Source organism: Anolis carolinensis, chromosome 1, assembly GCF_035594765.1.
Source record: "Anolis carolinensis isolate JA03-04 chromosome 1, rAnoCar3.1.pri, whole genome shotgun sequence".
Taxonomy (NCBI): Eukaryota; Metazoa; Chordata; class Lepidosauria; order Squamata; family Dactyloidae; genus Anolis; species Anolis carolinensis.
Window position 1 is genome coordinate 51,910,806 of NC_085841.1, and position 20,146 is coordinate 51,930,951.

Consider the following 20,146-nt stretch of genomic DNA (forward strand, 5'->3'; position numbering starts at 1 on the left):
CCAATGACTGAATAATGAAGGTTGATAGGAGATAAGAAAACAGAAACCACTCTAAATATTGAAATTTTGCCAGCATCCAAGGCCTTTTGTGTTCATGCTGGTAGTGAGATTTTTGACCTTTCTCTTTCTAAGAATATTCTCCATTCTGAATGCAGTTCATCATTCAGCATTGCAGAGATTGTGTGTGTGTGTGTGTGTGGAGGGGGAGGGTTGTAATGTGTTTGACAAATGCAAGACCAGAAACATTATGGGACAAAATGATCCAAAAAGGTAAGCAATCTCCCTTTTGGCCAATAGAGGGAGAAGGAGATCAGGCCTCCAACCTTACCGTCCAAACAGCAGAAATAAAAGTACAGCCTGTGCATGGATTCAACCATCCACAGCTGAAAACATTCAAACAAAAACCCACTTTACTACGTCATTGTATATAGTGAGATGTGAGCATCTATGTATTTCGCTAACCATGGTGTGTGGGATGTGTGTGTCTTGGAACCAAACCCCAGCAGATACCAAAGAATGTTGATATTACATAATAGGATGAAGAAAAAATCTTTCAGAAAAACAAAACAAAAAACCCCTTGCAAGTAAACATGCCAGAGCTGTTCTACTTTAGAACTATCATGCATGGTCAAGAGAGGTTTACATCCATACTGCCTTTGGTCCTTTGGTCCTGCGGATATGGGTACTGATTGTGTTGGGTGCAGAAGGCTGAAACGTCTCCTTCCCAGGAATGATGGACCTGATCCAGAATGGGTCTCTATATGCTTTCTTCCAAGTGAAGAAAGAAAACAAGTCTTTCCTGCAAGTAAGATGTTTAATGCAGCATCTTGAGTTCTAGTCATTCAGCTGAATGTGTTACCTCCTCAAAGAATTGATTTGGGGGTCTACTTCAGTTAGAGCCAAACAACAGATTTTAGACCATTAGACAATATCACAGAAGGCATTTCATTATATGTACTCCTTTCCACTGTATAGTTGAAATAGTATGGTACTTATCAGCACCTTCAAATAGGTTCAAATTTGGAAAGCTTTTTATACAGTAGGACTATTGTGTAAATTAAGAGGAAGGATAGCCAATGCCTGCTCATCCAATTTGAAATCTACGTATCATATAGCTAGCTATCCACATAGAGCTGCTCATTGCAGGTGACAGAAAACACATTAGTGGAGCAGAGGAATTACCTTAAAACAAGTGACTATAGCACTCAGGCAGTTAATCAGACTTTGACTCTTTCACGGTCCTGAAACAACAACCACCACAACAAGCAATAACAAAACTTTATTTATTAACCGCTCTATCTCCCATTCAATACCAACATACAGCATACAACATACAGCAATCCAATGATAAAAAAAACAGCTTAAGCATAATAAAAATGTAAAACAATGTGTTCTTTAGGTATGAAAACAAAGTGAGAAAGTACACTACAAAGAAGAGGCAGACAATGGCTATGTGTTTGTGTGATATATGATGTTATTTTATGTGATATGTTCAATAATGTTTAATGTTTTATTAGGGGAAGGTCAACTTTGATGTTTTATACTGTTTTTTATCGAAGGCATTGAATTGTTGTTAACACTGTGAACCACCCTCAGTCCCTTTCGGGGTTGAGAAGGACGGTATATAAATACCGCAAATAATAAATAAATAAATAAATAAATAATGATTTACTGTTGATACTGAGTGACTTTTACCATTAGCTTTGCCCACTGGTGTAACACTAGGCCTATAAAATATAATCCCAATAACAGTTTTTCTTTGTGCTGTGCCTCAGAACTTTTCCAACAGTACTGCTGCTGAGATTTCATGTGGCACCAAGCTGCCAAAGCAGGAAGGCAGTGCCAGCAACAACTACTTAGAGTCGGCTTCCATGAAACTGAACAGATGCTCTCTGTAGCAGACTTATTTCTGGCTACTTCATTTGGGGCTCTGGGGATTAAACAAAATGCAGGGTTTTTTCCTGGAGGGAACATGCTGGAACCATAGTGCAGCATTGGCACCTACACATTTTCAAACAGTCTCTTCAGCCAATGCGATCAACAGAGAGATTAATTTATTTCTCTCTTCTGATTTCAAGATAGCTCCAAGGCTTCATAAGAAGCCTCTTATGAAAATCTGCCACGTTCCCTGCTCTGAAAATCTGCATACTTCAGCTGAGAACACTCCCCAGTTTTCCTAACCAACATGGGTGGTGGAGGAGAAAGCTGGATGATACAGCATGACCTAACCCACCTAGGTTGCCTGTAATGGTGTTATGAGCACAGTTTTATAACATGACTCTCAAGAGGGAAATGTTGTCTAAAATGTTCACATAAACTGAGCTTGACATGTTGGCTTCTTCTCTAAAGGGGACAAGGTACACACAGTAAAAGAGAGATGCTGTGTAAGGAACCACCTTGAGAATCTTAATGAATGCTTGGTACAATCCAGAATTCCTGCTTTGAAGCTCTCCGCATTATTATCCAGACGATATATGTCCTCTTTTCTTTTGGGTGGTCCTCTTGAGCTAAGAATAACTTCATTCTTTGGAAAAGTTTGGCTTGAACAACCCCTAACAAAAAGGGTGAAAAGTGTGCTCCTATTGTTTTTGAAATTCATCCATTAAAAGTGCAAAATAAGTTGAATATTTAGAAGGTTACAGTTCAATATTTAAAAGTCCAAAACAATGACCCTAGATGCTTAAAGACATAGACATAGTGGAAGATTTTCTACATGACAGCTCAGTCCTTGATCAAAATGAAGTCTGTGGTCAAGTAATCAGAAACAACTAAGGAGGCCGACAAATTGCAAATGACACGGCATTGTTGGAAGGCATTTCTTTTTTAGGTCCAAGGCAAATACACTGTTGTTCTATTGTTACGATTTGCCTGCTTTGTGCTTTAAATTTGAAAGGAACAAGAAAAAAAACCCTAAAATCTAAAGAAACAATTAAATACTACATTCAGAATCATTTGGGCAATAGGATTTCTAATTTCTATGTGAAAGTTGGACAGCGAAAAAAGCTGACAGGAAAAGAATCAATTTATTTTAAAAAGAAGTCCCGGAGAAGAGTTCTACAGGTACCATAGCCTAAGTGAAAATTCAAACAAATGTGTTTTTTGAGAAAATCTGATTTTGCCTTCAACCTGTCTGTATCTTATCTTGTCAGAGCCGGCCCTAGGTATTTTTCAAGTGTAGGCGAACAGAATTTTGGCGACCCCCCCCCCCCCAAAAAAAACCAATAACTGAAAAATAAAAGTGTTGGAAAAACAAAAATATTGGATAATAAGGAGGGATTAAGGAAAAGCCTATTAAACATCAAATTACATTACGATTTTACAAATTAAGCACCAAAACATCATGTTTTACAACAAATCAACGGAAAAAGCAGTCTCGACTGTGCCCCCGTATGTTTTGCTCCCCAAGCGACCACTTAATTCGCCTCATTGTTGGACCGGCTCTGTATCTGGTCCTTTGGTAGCTTTGCACTTCGGGCCTCGAACCCACAGTTTTAGCCGAGCTGAAATCACATAACAGATGGAGACTCCACCACACTCCCAGGTAACATAGTTCACAGTTTACCAGCTCTTACTTTTAGGATGTTTTCCTAATATTTAGTCCCTGGGCAGGTTTGGAGAAGCACCGGGCTAAATTTCCATAGCCAGACATGAAATGATTACAGCACAACTGAAATCTGCAATGGATTCTGGTGGATCTCTGTGTTGCAATGGACTTTAGTGGATCTCTTTGTGTCTGGCCATGGGGGCATAAGCTGCCTCGCTGACCCTCCTTGAGGTACAGAGTAGTCATACATGGGGCTTCAGAGGCTGCATATTTGGGGGGGGGGGGTACCTAATGTTATGCCTGCATGCCAAATGCTACACTACACTATACTGGTTCATAAAGGACTGCACCTCATGCCTTGTAGTCTCCCAAGCTAACTTTTACATGGTTGTGGATGTATTGATGACTACAATAAATTGCAGTCTAATCAAGACATTATTCACATCTTTATTTGCTAACCAAAAATTTATTCTACAAGTGTATGTCCTTACCCTGTTTCCCCTAAAATAAGACATCCCTAGAAAATAAGACCTAGTAGAGGTTTTGCTGAATTGCTAAATATAAGGCCTCCCCCGAAAGTAAGACCTAGCAAAGTTTTTGTTTGGAAGCATGCCCGCCGAACAGAACACCAGAGCATGCAGGATCGGTAAATGTACGTACCATAGGGTGTTGTACATGGAAATAATGGTAGTAACAAGAAATTCTTGATAGGATTCACAGTTTGTCTGGGTTTGTGATGACAACTACTGTACAGTATATAATAAATGTTCATTTTTTGTTCAAAAATAAATGTGAATTCTTTTTCATGGAAAAATAAGACATCCCCTGAAAATAAGACCTAGAGCATCTTTGGGAGCAAAAATTTATATAAGACACTGTCTTATTTTCGGGGAAACACGGTACATTACTGAAGCAGTGCCATTTATGCGGAAGATAGTATGTGTGTTTTAAAGTCTGGCTGTTGTGCTACTTTTTCTTGTAAGTCTACATCTAAGGAGCATTCTTAATTTTCATTAATTTTTCAGGACTGATTTTTAACTATCCTACACTTTGATATCATTGCTGTGATGCTGTCAGATTTTGACTTACATTTGTATTTATATGTTATACACATTGCCGTGTGAGCATATACTCTTAGGAGACCTGCAAATAAGCGTGTAGATTAATAAAAAATTCCAGAGCCATTTAGAAACACTAGACGTGCCCTGGCAAGCTGCACTTTTTGAGATCTAACTCAGAAACTATGAGAATGGCTAGCAGCACTCAGAAAATACAAAGCTAATTATGTAGACAGAGTGGACATGAACAAAGGGTGTCACCTATTCGCAATTTAAATTCCACGTAAGGTGCTTAAAGAGATAAAAAAAGAATTTGAAAGCCTTATTGGAAAGCTGACTTTAAGATACCTGTTCCTTTGTTAGGTTTAAAAAGACTGAACACAGCGCTCCAAATCTTGTTAAAGGGATAAAACCTTCTAAATATGGCACTGGCCAACCTGTTCTGGCACTGGTCTTTGGGCAGACCAAGTATGTTAGACCAAGTATGTTCTCAGTTACAGCATTCTGATAAATGCACTATCCCTATGCACATCTACACTGAAGGAGTAATACAGATTGACACCACTTTACCTACCATTGCTTGATCTTATGGATCCTAGGATTTGTAGTTTGGGAAGGTACCAAAACTCATTCGAAAAGAGGACCAAAGACTTTGGAAAACAACAACTCCCATAAGTTTATAGCATTGAGAGTTTGCAGTTAAAATGAACTGCATTGATTCTCCAATATAGATGCATCCTTAAGCAATGAGAGGAGTCTCAGGTAGGCTCTGACCTACAACCTCAGATAGCTGATTCTGGATAGTGTATGTCAGGGCAATAATAATAATATAATAATAATATTATTCTTGTATCTTGCCACTATCTCCCTGAAGGGACTCAGGGTGACTTACACATGGTACAACGTGCCAAAAACAGAACATAAAACACAATTTAAAAATACAGTCGAATAAAACACATAGTCATATTAAACAACTTAAAACTCAATTAAAACAATAATTTGCCAGTTAATATACAGAGCTTCCAGAATAGCCAAAATGAGTAATTCTTTACAAACTGTGGATATTTCTTCGCATTACATTTCTACTGCCAAAGATGGAAGAACCACTCATTTTGGGTTTCTTCTTGGACCAGCATTCGATATTATGAAAAATGTTGCTTAACTAAGAGTTAGGTGCCATTTGATGCTTTGCCTGAAGCACCAAACTGTCCAGCCCTGCTGGCATACCCTCCAATATTTCATAGATGACAATCAAGACACGTATGAATTGCTAAAGACCTTTAGCTGAAAACCTACATGACAGAAAAAGTTTGTGGTAGGGTTGTTTTTTTCTTAAATCACATCCAGGATTTTTATATTATTTTAATCTTGTTTTTAATTGTAATGCCATTTAATTCTTTGAATAAATAGTATTTTAATTGTATATTGGTTATTTTAAATGCTGTATCCTTTAACCCTTCCATCTATCATAAGGAGAAAGGTGGGATATAAATAAAATAAAATAAATAATGATTGCAGCCAGTAGACCAATTGAATCAATTGTTGGATTTTGGTAAATCCAATTGATGTAATGGTTTTACTCTTTTTAAAAGATTGACACAAGTACATGAACTCTGTCCACTCGGCCCTAAACTGAATATAGTGCACCTTCCATATTCGCTAGTGTTAGGGGCACAAGAACCCCACAAAAGTGGGAAAGTGTAAAATAAAAATCCTGTTTCTTTATCTGGAATAATATCTCTTTAGGAATCTCTAAGGCCTTCGGTGTATCTCTATGGTCAGCCATTGGTTATTTTTTTCATGTCAGGAGCAACTTGAGAAACTGCAAGTCGATTCTGGTGTGAGAGAATTGGCCGTCTGCAAGGACGTTGCCCAGGGGACGCCTGGATGTTTTGATGTTTTACCATCCTTGTGGGAGGCTTCTCTCATGTCCCCGCATTGAGAGCAGGAACTGACAGAGGGAGCTCACCTGTGCTCTCCCCGGATTCAAACTGGCAACCTTCAGGTGAGCAACCCAACCTTCAAGTCAGCAGTCCTGTGGGTACAAGAGTTTTAACCCATGTGCCACCGGGGGCTGCTGGTGGAAATTGTTCACAGAGTTGCACTGGAGGACCTAGAGAGCCCTAGAGATATCATAGGCGTATTTATAAAATCCTCAAAAAAGTAAAACCAGAAAATATGGAGGGCCAGTTGTAATCCATTGCACATGGGCCAAAAAGTACAACCAGATATTTCACATATGTGTATGACTACAATAGGGTTCTGATCACTTTTTTTAAAAATGTGGTATACTTTTAATAGACTTTAACATGTGTATTGTCATTGATCTTGTGAATCTTGCCGTTGATTCACACAACTGCTATTGTGGGCTTCTCTTCTATCCCTCAGTGGATGGAATGATAGTATATTGAACACACCTTCCCAAGCATCAGCCTTAAAGAGTGCTTTACAATATTTGCTGAGGTCATTCATTCATGTTAACGTAAATGCCAGCTAATCCAGCCTTCTCTGCAATTTGTTACCAGCTTTCCTGCACTGCAGGAGATCTTCTAAATGGCATTCATGTGAAGTCTTTCATGTTGCTTCAATGTAATTGAAAATCCCTCCCACTCCCTTAACCTCAGCTCCTCACAACCCTATTCACAAGGATAACAGCACTACAGACATGCCACGGAGAGAAAAGTGAAATGACAAGTCCTGTCCATTATTTACAAGATGTCTTGACCTATAGCTATAGCCTTCAAACTTGGACACATGTCAGGGGAAACCATGGCAGATTCCTCATTGGAAGGTGATCTGGAACTTCCTTTCCCAAGTCAAGGGACGTTTAGATACTGGGAACATAGAGACACAGAATTGAAAGAGACCACCAGGGCCATCCAGCCCAGCCCCCTGCCACACAGGAATACACAATCAAAGCTCTCCTGTCAGGAGGCCTTCTGGCCTCTGTTTAAAAACTTCCAAAGAAAAAGACTCTACCACACTCTGAGGGAACATATTCCATTGTTGAACCACTCTTCTCTATTTTGAATCCATTGTTCCATGTACTAGTTTGTAGAGTAGATGAAAACAATCTTGCTCCACCTTCAATATGACAGTATTTCAAGTATTTTAAAATGCCTATCATGTCACTACCCAAACTTCTCTTCTCCAGGCTAAACATACTAAGTTTCCTAAGCCATCTTCATGGGTCTTGGACCACTGAAGAAAGAGGGTTGTAGATTCCCCACTATCTCTACAATGAAGCAAAAGACTGCAGAAGGAAATTGCTTATTGAGGAATATCCTGTTAATGACACACATGTGTGCAAATTATATTCTTCCCACTTGGTATAGGATCTTGTCTATCATAAGAAAGGCCTTCCTTATATGTAGTACTTTTACCCAAAGACCTGCCATTGTCAAACTCCCCTTAGATACTTGCACTGGCATAATTATCCAAACCCCTCCTTTTAGACAAGGAGGTATTCATTCATTCCATTGCTCCATGTCCAAAATATTTGGATCAGCTGACAATAAGTTATTTTTTCGATATTGCTCAAGGAGGCAACCAATATTCTTTCCACAACAGCCCTTCCCTATATAATTGCAGCCAGTGAACATCTGGGTGCACACTGAGGCCAGTCAGTGATTGGGTAAGGGGCAAAGCAGTAGCTAAGCATCCTCAGCTGCTTTTGTGAAGCCCAGGGAATTTTATTCTGCCAGGAAGTATACAACAAGTCCAGCTGGGCAAAGGATATTTGTCAACTGTAGCCCATGGTTGCCCACATGTAGCTCTGTTACCTGGCATCAGACTAACCCTGGCACAATGCATCTAGCTGATTCCTGTCTATGGCTGCACAAACGGGACAAGCAGCAGGTGGGAGCTCCAAAGGCAGTATTCTGGGACAGTTCTACACTCCACCAGTGGTACGATAGGATCTCAACCAATAAATACAGACATTTTTAGGTAAGGTTATGAGCACTCAGGTATATTTGCCTCAGTCATAGATGGAGAAGGTGCCTAAATAATGCCTCAATAGCTGTCCTGCATCAAGGGTATATTGTCCTACTGACCATTGACTCTACCCTCATTGCCCCACTTTGCATTGATTTTTTCTTTATTATTAGTTCTTTTTTCTATCCTGACAGCCTATATCCTTAGACTGTCTTAGCCTGGACTTGGTTTTCCTGAAGCTGTTCCATCCTGTCATCAGTAGCCTCTTCCACAGTGCTTCCAGTGCAAATATCTGACTTGCAATTCCAATTTGGACCATACCTAATTCATGTTTACAGTCTGGCTCCCCATCTTCTTGTCAACTCATAACTTAGAAAAATTTACTTTGCCAACTGATGCAATTGTATGTCTTGAAGGTAGGTGGGTTGGAAGGCACAACCATCATGCCCTTCATTATCAAAGGTCAGCGCTAGGAGAGGCTTGGCAAAGTGACATGTCTTGGAATCCCTGAAGCAAAACAATCAGTGGCCATGATGAGATACATTTCATGTAAATCTTTTCATGCAGATAGTACCCTTGGATATCAAATGATAGAAAAGGAATATAATATTTATTTATGTACCACAACACTAAAGCATTACATTAAAATGCTCTGTGAGCAACCAAAGAAAGAGACAAACATTACTGCATAGTAAGAAAAAACTGAGTGAAACTCTGTAAAAGAAAAAAATGTGAACCAGCCAAGTAAGAATGCTTGATGGTGGAGTTCCTGTCTTTTGTTTGTAGTTTGTTATGCAGAAAGTTGGATGTCATTTGCAATGTCAAACATTACTTTCTGATTTCCAGGAAAGCCACACAGAAAGAGTTGTTCCACCTGTATGGTCTGTTGGCCATATCTGTTGCTTTGTTATAATGCTCTTTGCTGAGCTCTGTCAAGGAAGCATGTTGAGTTTGCTTGATAAAGCTTTTCCTTGGTATCTATAAGTAAATCAGTACAGGTCAGGAGAGCTTTCCCTACTTAACCTGGACTCCTGCTGATTTTTTTACACAGCTGGGCAGACAGCCCTGTCACAACATTGTAAGGCCAATTAACATCCCTGCTGGAGAGTGCAACACATCACGCTGTGACTTTTTCATCAAGCAACAAAAATTCTTACAAGGCATTTGAAAGTTTAGTGAATTGACTGTGTTGGGAGAAAGGATTGCAAAGACATGTCAATGTGCCATGTAACTAGACCTTGCAATTTTAAAAATAGTTTTGGAATAAAACTCCCAGAATCCTTCAATCAACATGCCCAGTCAGAGAATCTTTGAACTGAGAATAATAAAAAAAACTGTTCCAAATTCTGTGTGTAACTATTACTAACTACATATTAATCCATATATGAAATCTGACTGAGGTTATGAGTAGGAAGATCATGAGTCCTGAATCCTATTGCTAGTCGCAACAAGAGTAAAACTTAAATCAATTGTTGAATAATCATTTAAAGCTTATTTTATTATGATCATCTTGAGGCCACTATGGCTGCAAAATGCAAACTGTCAAAAAGATCTGCAATTTACATTAAGAGTGATACAGTGCTTTGAGAAAGTCCCAGTTCAGCCAAAAATGTGCTGCACCTGATTCTTGCAAATTGGTTTGAGGCCAATTTGGCCTATGGTAAATGTAATCACTTTTCTGGCCTCAAACTTGTTTCAGACATGGCAATTTGATCAACTTGATACAGGCTCAAAACTGGATTTATCATGTCAGCATAGAAGTGTCCTTGCAGGCAGTTTCATTGTCCAAAGGTGGAAGAGGCAAAAAAAGGAGATCAGATAGTTTAGATCTTCTTCTAACCCGCAGTGATGAAATGGTTAATTAGGTGTAAGTAGCAGAATCTTTAGGTGGGAGTGACCATGCCTTCCTGGAGTTTATTTTACAGAATTTCTTAAAACGAGGATACTGAAGGCAATGTTTCAAACAATATGAATGAGGAGGACAAATTGGAGGAGACTAAAGAAACCAGAATTAAAGAGACATGCACAAGAAATGGAAAAGTAGAGAGATCATCAAAGATGAATTCAAGCAAATAACCAGCATATGTAGGGTGAAAGTCAGAACAGCTAAAGAAAAGGAACTTTTTCATGCCTGTATCAAAAGGAATAACAAGGAAATGTTAAGATCATTGCATGGAGAAGATAGCAAAATACTAGCAGGGGACAGAGAAAAGAACTACCTCATATCTTTGCTTCAGTCCTCTCTCAAAAGGAAAATAACCTGAGGAAGATAGAGCAGATGATGCAATAGGGAAAAAAGGGAGCACGTGAAAAGTTAAGGAAGCAGTGCAGGAAAACAGAGCTTCTCTAAATGTATTGTTGAAGGCTTTCATGGCCGGAATCACTGGGTTGCTGTGAGCTTTCCAGGCTGTAGGGCCATGTTCCAGAAGCATTATCTCCTGACGTTTCGCCTACATCTATTGGAGACATCATCAGAGGGTGTGAGGTATATTAGAAACTAGACAAGGGAGGTTTATATATCTGTGGAAGGTCCAGGGTGGGAGAAAGAACTCTTGTCTGTTGGAGGCAGGTGTGGATGTTGCAATTAATCATCTTGATTAGCATTGAAAAGCCTTGCATCTTCAAGGCCTGGCTGATTCCTGCCTGGGGGAATCCTTTGTTGGAAGGTATTAACTGGCCCTGATTGTTTCTTGTCTGGAATTCCCCTGTGTTTTAAGTATTCTTTATTTACTGTCCTGATTTTAGAGTTTTTAATACTGATAGCCAGATTTTGTTCATTTTCATAGTTTTCTCTCTAAATGAATTATTCGAGGATAGATGAAACACATCCAAAGGTAATAAAATAACTGGCAGAAGCAATATCTGAAAGACTAATACTACTACTAGTGGCCATTGGCTTGATTCTTTAGGAAAACATTACAGTATGTAGCCAGTTGCTTTGAATTGTTGAATTGAGAGGAATGTCACTACTGGAATTAGTTTGATTAAAGTTCAGAACACCTACCCAGAAACAATCTTTGTCCTCCTACTTTGTTTTTGACTACCAATGAAATGTCACAGCGTTGCCTATTGTGGAAGTCAAACACCAGCCACACTGTTAACTTTGTTCCAGGGATTCTTTCAGTGAGGGAGGTGCTACTCCATTCCCAAATACTCCCAAGCACCTTTACACTCTGCTTCTCTCATTAATTAGATTATTTGTTTTCAAGCAACGTGCTGAGAAAGTCAAGTTGTCCCACGCTTGGTTAGCAAAAGCCCAGCATTAATTTGCAGTGGGTTCAAAATGGTCTTAAAGAGGGCGAGTAGCCAGTGCAGAGAGGTTTACTTTGGTTCCTGACCCTGCTGTGTCCATTTAGATCATGCTGAGCTCATCCAGAGGCCCAGGCATCTGAATCAGCTGTTCAGTGGTCTAACCATCATGTATGATCAACATGATGACCACTTCTAAAGAGGAAATGAATCCCGTTGAACAGCTACTGGGTATTTGAGAATTAACTACTTCATGGAAGAAACAGAAATTTATGAAGTGGTCATGTTAAATCAATGTCAGCAATGGATTCTGGAATGTGGAAATGGAAGACTGAAAATTCCAAAACAAGTTTGGGTGTTGTACCACCCTGGTCTGGTTAAACTGGGTCACAAGACTTCTATGCAATTGAGTCTTCTCATGCATTTTCAAACTGATAATGGCATACGACAACTGAGATCCTTGATGGAAAAACATTAAAAAGTTCCACACAGGTGGAATGATGGAACATTTCTCCTTTCATCAAGCATCACTTTTTAACAGATGCTGCCCTCTCCCCACCATGCCTACTTATTGGCTGATGTGAAGTGGGAAAGCAGCAGAAGGTGTTCAACTATGTTTCTGTAGCTGGATGCATAATGACAAGGCTTTCCCTGTCACATCTTGAGTTCTCTAGACATCCTGGATGAAGATGTCAGGCCTGTGTGTCCACATACTGCTGCTGCTGCCCAGTGGTATCACTACGGTTGATGTCACCATCCATGTCCTCTTCCCATATCAGACCATATCACAATAATGATTTAAAATTAGGCACCTTCTCACAGTACATAATGGGAATGATTCCACTTTAGCTGACATTGTTCTGTCTTTTGGAATCCTGAAATTTGCAGTTTAGGGAGAAGTTTTTAGAATCCTCAGCTAGAGAGCTCCAGTGCTTCACCAAACTATAGGCCCCAAGATTCCATAGGATGTTACCTTCTCATCTTTTCAGGATGTTTACGGCATCCTTCCTGCCACTATTACAACCTTAAAACTCACGGCACAATCAGGGGTCCTTTGATTGTGCTTTTCCTGCACAACAGGGGGTTGAACTGGATGTCCCATACAGTCTCTCTGATTCTGAATATTGTTCCCTTTGTCAGGGCCTAAAGCAGTGGTTCTCAACCTTGGGTCCCCAGATGTTTTTGGCCTACAGCTCCCAGAAATCCCAGCCAGTTTACCAGCTGTTAGGATTTATGGGAGTTGAGGGTCAAAAACATTTGGGGACCCCAGGTTGAGAACCACTGGTCTAAAGCAACTGAGCCCCTGCTTTCCACCCAGAGTATTTCTTGCTTTGGGTAGTGATAATTGCCTAACAGGGGTGGTAGTGGTGCTTGCTTTCAATCTTGGGGATAGGTATCACTGATGACACCAAACTCTTATTATGTTGGTATTGTTGTGTGCCTTCAAGTTGTTTCCAACTTCGGGAGACCCTAAGGTGACCCTATTATATGGTTTTCTAGAGTTGAGAATGAGTGACTCACCCAAGGACACCCAGTGGGTTTTCATAGCTGAGTGAGGACTCAACCCCTGATCTCCAGAATTAGAGGCAAATGCTCAAACCACTAAACCATTCTGGTTTATTCTTTTTTTCTTATTTTCATTTAATTCCAAGGAGTCTATTCCAGTGCTGAACTGGTGTCTGCTGTCTGTAATGGACTGGATGGGGATGAATGCATTGAAGTTTAATCCACATAGACAAGAAGGAAAGGCTCTTGGTCAGCTGAAAAGTAGATCAGGGAATAGAAATTCAGTCTGTGTTAAGGTAAAGGTAAAGGTTTCCCCTGACGTTAAATCCAGTCATGTCTGACTCTGGGGGTTGGTGCTCATCTCCATTTCTAAGCCGAAGAGCCGGCATTGTCCGTAGACTCCTCCAAGGTCATGTGGCCGGCATGACTGCGTGGAGCGCCGTTACCTTCCCGCCGGAGCGGTACCTATTGATCTACTCACATTGGCATGTTTTCGAACTGCTAGGTTGACAGAAGCTGGAGCTAACAGCGGGCGCTCACTCCGCTCCCGGGATTTGAACCTGGGACCTTTCGGTCTGCAAGTTCAGCAGCTCAGTGCTTTAACACACTTTGCCACCGGGGCTCCCGCAGTCTATTAGAGAGGGTTATATTTTCTCTGAAATCTCAGGCTTGCGGCTTGAGTGAACCCCTGGATTCAACCCTGAGTCTGGATGACCAGGTTTAAGCAATGCCTAAAAGTGCATTTGGACAGTTTAAACTAGGACAGTTAAGAATACATGCCTTGATTGCATCCCATGTAATAATCACAGGATGCCTTAAACCTACACCTGTTGAGAAACTCTATAAGCTAGCTGGCATGCCCCCCCCCCCTATGTGTGGTTTAAGTTGCTATGAGAAAAATAAGGTTGAACACTGTGAAAGCCATCCACTGCACGGCTATCAGCCTCCTCCCAGTAGACTCAAATCAAGAAAAATCTTCATGATTTCCCCCAACAACAGCAAGGGCGTCCCTCTGGGCAGCTAAGCCAGGAAATCCCAGTTAGATGCCCCCCCCCCCCCCCACGAAGGTCTGCCTCCAGAGGCAAACCAAGAATTGACAACTTGGAAGTCTCTGAACAGACTCAGAGGTGGAGTGGGCAGATCAAAAGACATCCTGGCAAAATGGCACTACCTAAAAGAATCCCCCACCTTCTGCAACTGTGGAGCGGAGTAGACAACTGTGCATCTGTATGCTTGTCTGCAGTGTCCTGCCTCATGTACAGAAGAATTGTTTGAGGCTACAGACAATGCGATCACTGTTGCCCATTTTTGGTCAAAAGATATTTAGCCGCTTATGCTCCTTCTATTTTTTATCAGTTTTATACTAATTTATGCAATGCTTTTGATACGAATAAATAAATAACATCCCATTTGGATTGCTGTAATGTACTCTTCATGGGGCTGCTTTTGAAAACTGTAAATGTCAGTGGGTCAGGATGCTGTGGCCAGAATGCTGTCAGGGTCCAGTTACAGAGAACATATAACACTCCTGTTGAAACAGTTTTACTGGCTATCAGCTCAGTTCTAGAGGCAATTCAAAGTGTTTGTACAGTTTAGTCCAGACTATATGAACGATCTTGTCTCTTAACTTTCCATGGTGCTGGACTTTGTTCCTCCAAGCAGGACAACTCCTTCAAAATTCAGGCTAAAACTTGAAATGGATTCACTATTCCACAAGCGTAGGAGCCACCAAACATCATTGCTACTAGAATCTCCTTGTTGAGATCATACTTCAGTTAAGGACAAGAGTTGGCTGTTGCTGCCACTATGGGTTCAATAAGTTCTTGATATAATCATAGTCAGTTCCAGCTAGGAAGAAACATGCTATCTATTAGTTTTTCATTAGTCATGGCAATTAAGGCCAAGAAATACAGAAACTTACATTACGTACATGCACGCGCACACAGAGACATTTTCCGCTGAAAACTAAATATGCCTCCAGTCTGTCTATAGCCATAAATGAAAGAAATCAATCGTTCTCTTTCTTATTGCTTAGAAAGTTTATTTGTTTAGAATTGAAATTAGAGATGATAATCTCAGACCAAATATGCCAAGGGAGGAAAGGAAGGTGGATTTTTTTGTAACCATCCCAACAAATACAAATCAAAAAAGGTTAATTTTGCAAAAAACGTATTAGCCTATCTCCCTGCCCCCTCCCTCTTTGGGGACTGTAAAATTCCACAGGTTTTAAAAAATGTTAGTAACATTTCCCCACTCAATTAATGGCCAAAACCAAAATTTCAATCATTGGGTACATATTTCCATGCAAACAATACAGCATGAGCTATGTATCTGAAGGAGATATGTCCCCAGGCTTCACATGGAAATGCAAAATCTCAGAAAATAGTGACTCCTATTGAAATGAAGGCCTTCTGGTTGTAGGATACTGTAGAATTGTGCTGAACGACCTAGAAAATGCTTAGAGTAAATATTTTGTACAGCATGGATAAATGAAATCAGATACCGATCCTGATCCTGCAAATACTGGAGCCTACTGTATTTCAGAGAGATCTTTATCAGATATACCTCTTCATTTATATTATGACATTGTCTGGCAGTTTTGCATGAATGAGCAGGCAATGTAAAACACAGAGATATTTCTTTTTTCTTTCTATGTATGGATGTTATTTTTGATCCTTGGGACTTGAGAAGATTCTTTGGCTTAGACAAGTTCTCAGGAAGAAGGGAAAGTACCAGAAAATCTGTGCTTCAAAGAAGTTGGATACCATTGCTGGCCAACTATAGTGATTGTTCCTACTAGTTTTAGCACCACTTGCAGAACTTGGAAAAATGTAAGTTATTTTTGAACTACAACTCCCATTATCCATCAGCCAGAATGACCACTTTTCTGAGCTTCGTCTCTGTGTATTTTGGTTATTCCTCCATGAATTCATGGTCAGCCCTAAAAATTGGGCAGAGTGAGGCAAGTGCCTCTGGTGGCAAATGCTGCCTCCCTCCAGCTCTTTCTTTTGAGCTCAATTGTTCATTTCCCTATTTTGGAGAGCAATATCTCCTATGTCCCTTAAACTAGCCTTCAAGTACGATTTAGCTGCATGTGTGTTTTTCCATTTTGTCCTTTGCCTCATGCAGCACATTTTCTGGGGATGGCCCAAGCTAAATAGATGAATTATATAAGACTCAGACACTCATAACTAGGAATATTATGGCCTTGCCCTGCTTGCCAAAAGAAAGTGTAAAAAATAAATCATACCACCCATCACAGTTTGCCATGAAGCAATTTCTTCAATCAGAGCAGGAATTCTTTTTGCTTGCCTGTATCTGCCATTTCAATCCCTGTTTTCAAAAATTAGCATAGTAAAGGAAGAAGCCAGCCTGGCATAATGGTTTGGAGCATAGGACTACAACTCTGGAGACCAGGGTTCAAATCCCTGCTTGGCCATGGAAACCCACTAGATGTATTGTTGAAAGGTTTCATGGGTGGAATCACTGGGTTGCTCTGAGTCTTTCGGGCTGTATGGCCATGTTCCAGAAGCTTTCTCTCCTGATGTTTCACCCACATCTGTGGCAGGCATCCTCAGAGGTTATGAGATCTGTTGGAAACTAGGAAAGGACGGTTTATATATTTGTGTAAGGGTGGGAACTCTTGTCTGTTACAGGCAGGTGTGTATGTTGCAATTCATCACATTAGCATTTGATGGCCCTGTGGCCTCAAGGCCTGGCTTCTTCCTGCCTGGCAGAATCCTTTGTTTGAAGGTGTTAGCTGTTCCTGATTGTTTCAGGTCTAGAATTTCTCTGTTTTCGGAGTGTTGTTCTTTATTTACTGTTCTGATTTTAGAGGTTTTTAAAATATTGATCAGATTTTGTTCATTTTCATGGTTTCCTCCTTTCTCTTGAAATTGTCCACATGCTTGTGGCCACAGGGCCAACAAATACTAATCAAGGTGATTAATTATAACATTCACATCTGCCTTCAACAGACACGAGTTTTTTCTCCCACCCTGGATCTTACACAAATATATAAACCCCCCTTTTCCTAGTTTCCAACATACCTCACAACCTCTGAGGATGCCTGCCACAGATGTGGGCGAAACGTCAGGAAAGAAAGCTTCTGGAACATGGCCATGCAGCCTGAAAGACTCAGAGCAACCCACTAGGAGATCTTGGGCAAGTAAGGACAAACCCCTTCTGAACAAATCTTGCCAAGAAAGCCTTGTGATATAGTCACCTTAGAGTTGCCCTAAGTCCGAAATGACTTGAAGGCACACAACAACAACAACAAAAGGAAAGTAACCTTTTGATTTTTCTTCATGAGCCAAAAAAAAAGGATGCCAGAAAGAATAAAGAGGGATGCCAGAAGGAATAAGGAACTTCAAGGCTGTACTTTAATTTCTGCCCACCCTCTGGTGGCCGAATATGAAGCAGCAACCCAGTGCTATTGGGGGAAAACTTGCTTTTCCAACTGTCGCTTGACTAAATGCACTGTTTGAGAGCTGAGAGTAAACTGTGTGAAGCCAGAACTCTGGGTGAGGAATAGAAATGGCAGAAAAATATGTAACTTCAATTTCTATTATTAGATAGGGAAAATATTAGTAACTTTTTTTTACATGCCAGCAGGCAGATTTTCTACAAAAGTCTTTCAGGCTTGCAGCTGGAAAGGGGAAAATGAATCCCTATGCATACAAGGTATTCCACCCTCCTTCAGGTTTAATTGTCTACATAGCAATTTTATAACCCTTCTACATACTCTGCACACAACTTCAGAAATGTTTTTTTCCCTCCATTTCAGACAAACTAGTGTATGCCATATTCATACCTGAGGAAAAGATGAAAGGTAATTATTGACCAATCTGTACTCCAGTAAGAGGATCTCCAGATGCGTTGTACTACAATTCCCATCACCCAGACACTGGTTGGTGTGGGCCGATGGCTACTGTAGTCCAACATACATGTAGGAGACCCAACTGGAGGAGGCAAACATGTTCTATTGGATGCATTCCCCGGCTGGACCATGTGAGCAGGGAGTGTGCTCACAGTCTGTCACATTCAACATCAGGATTGTTGGAAAAGGTATCAAAAGCACCGAAATACACTTCCCTGTTTACTGGGGGAGGAGTGTTTGAACGACTCCCTACCCCAGAATCAGGGCTTAGAGCAGGCTGGACATCTGCAGCGTATTTTTCTTCTCTTTGAGAAGGTGAAACTTCCTGTTTCTGCTTGAGGTTCTTGAACCGTTTGAGCTTCACAGGATCCTTGATCTCTTTGGCACAGTGGAGCAAGACGAAGATGTCCTTTCGGAATTTGGAGCTCATTCCAAAGTAAATGATGGGATTGTAAAAGCTGGCAGACTTCGCAAAAAGGCTGGCAAGGATGCTAGTTAAATTGGGCACAGTGTAACCATAGGCAGACCACATGGAGATGACAGCATACGGTGACCAGGCCGTGATAAAGGCAGTGCAGATCACAACAGAAACCTGGATGAGATGGGGAAAAAATTAAGGCATGAGGATTCTCGGTTTCAATTTTTAATGCTCAACAGTTGCAAAAAAGAACCAGAGAGTTGAAAAATAGAAGTTGACAATATTTACAAATTACTTATTGATCTACTTATATAATCAACTATGTATTTCAACCCTTATGAATTCTCTATCTCTCAACTTATGTCTTTGTAAACAAGCTAAACATTACCAACATTTTTGGCTTCAAGGCAAATATCACTTGAGTCCTATGAGTTGCAACCCAGAGGGCTTATTTGCTGCCCTGAGATGGAGGCTTCTTTTCCACACATCTGTACCAGGATGCCAATCTATGGGGCAGAAAACTGGTTGGTGGGATTTTTTGATGTACACAAGGACACACATTCAGCAGCTGTGTCCTTGGATCCAATGCCTCCTACAAATTCTGTTGTTATTCGATAAGGCATAAATACAGCTTGAACTCATTGCTCTTTGCAGAAGACTGCATTGGCTATGTTGACTATGGAGAACTGTAGTCTTTCCATTTTCTGGGCATAATCTGAAATAATGGAAGTTCAAACTTAAAAAAAAAAGAGTGAGGGATAGTTGTGGCTGCATGAGCAGAGACCACAGAGCTGATCCAAGACAGTTTACTGCCTGAAGTAAAGCAGCATATGGTACCTGCCTCCATATCAAGGTGTATAACAATCACGCTATATGACATTTGAGGTTCAAGCACTTCTCCTTTGCCCTGGCAGTAAAACTGCAGCAAGAAACAAGCCATCCAGACATTTGCTTTCTTTACTCTGCTTAATAGTTGAACTGCCCCTAGGAAGTCAGGTTCAGAGGGGGGAATCCCACTGATCATCTATTTGAAAAAGGACTCCTGTTCCCTTTTTGAAGAATGACATCTCTTTCTCTTCTTGAATAGGTGGTATCTTTCCCCCACTCCCATTTTGGCAGTTAAATCAGGAGGAAAACTGTAGGGGAGAGAACAAATTTGTGGGTGCCATTCAGAGATGTAGCTGTAGGAGGGCAACATGAGGACATTGCCCCCAAATAAGAATTCTGCCCCATTACATTTTCCTTCCGTCTCCTAATTTTTGCACTGCAGTAATTCAAAAATTCACTTGAACATTTAGAAATACAGCTTAGGCATTCAAAGAAAATGGCATTCAAGGGAAATCATATAAGTGTTCTAGGTGTCGATGATTTTCAATGTCTGATCACTGCAATGCTAAAAATTTGAGGACTGAAGAAAAATAATTGGGGAAGTAATAAGTTTACAGGAAGGAGGGGATCCTCAGGTACCACCTAGGTAGTAGTACTTACCTCCTATCCTTTTGGCTCCCGTGACCACACAGAGCTCGGTTTAACTCAATCAGAGATAGTGTAAACCT

At 40.5% G+C, this 20,146-nt stretch overlaps 1 protein-coding gene across 2 annotated transcripts in view; it reads right to left on the minus strand.

Moving 5' to 3' along the window:
• Positions 1-15,305: 15,305 nt before the first annotated feature.
• The window catches only part of LOC100557471 (opsin-5), a 36,643-nt gene continuing 31,802 nt past the window's right edge, over positions 15,306-20,146 (minus strand). For both annotated transcript variants that reach the window (XM_003215935.3, XM_062974469.1), the window contains exon 6: positions 15,306-18,764. In XM_003215935.3, coding sequence (XP_003215983.2) covers positions 18,321-18,764 — 444 coding nt within the window. In that variant the 3' untranslated portion in view covers positions 15,306-18,320. The remainder of the gene's footprint in view (positions 18,765-20,146) is intronic.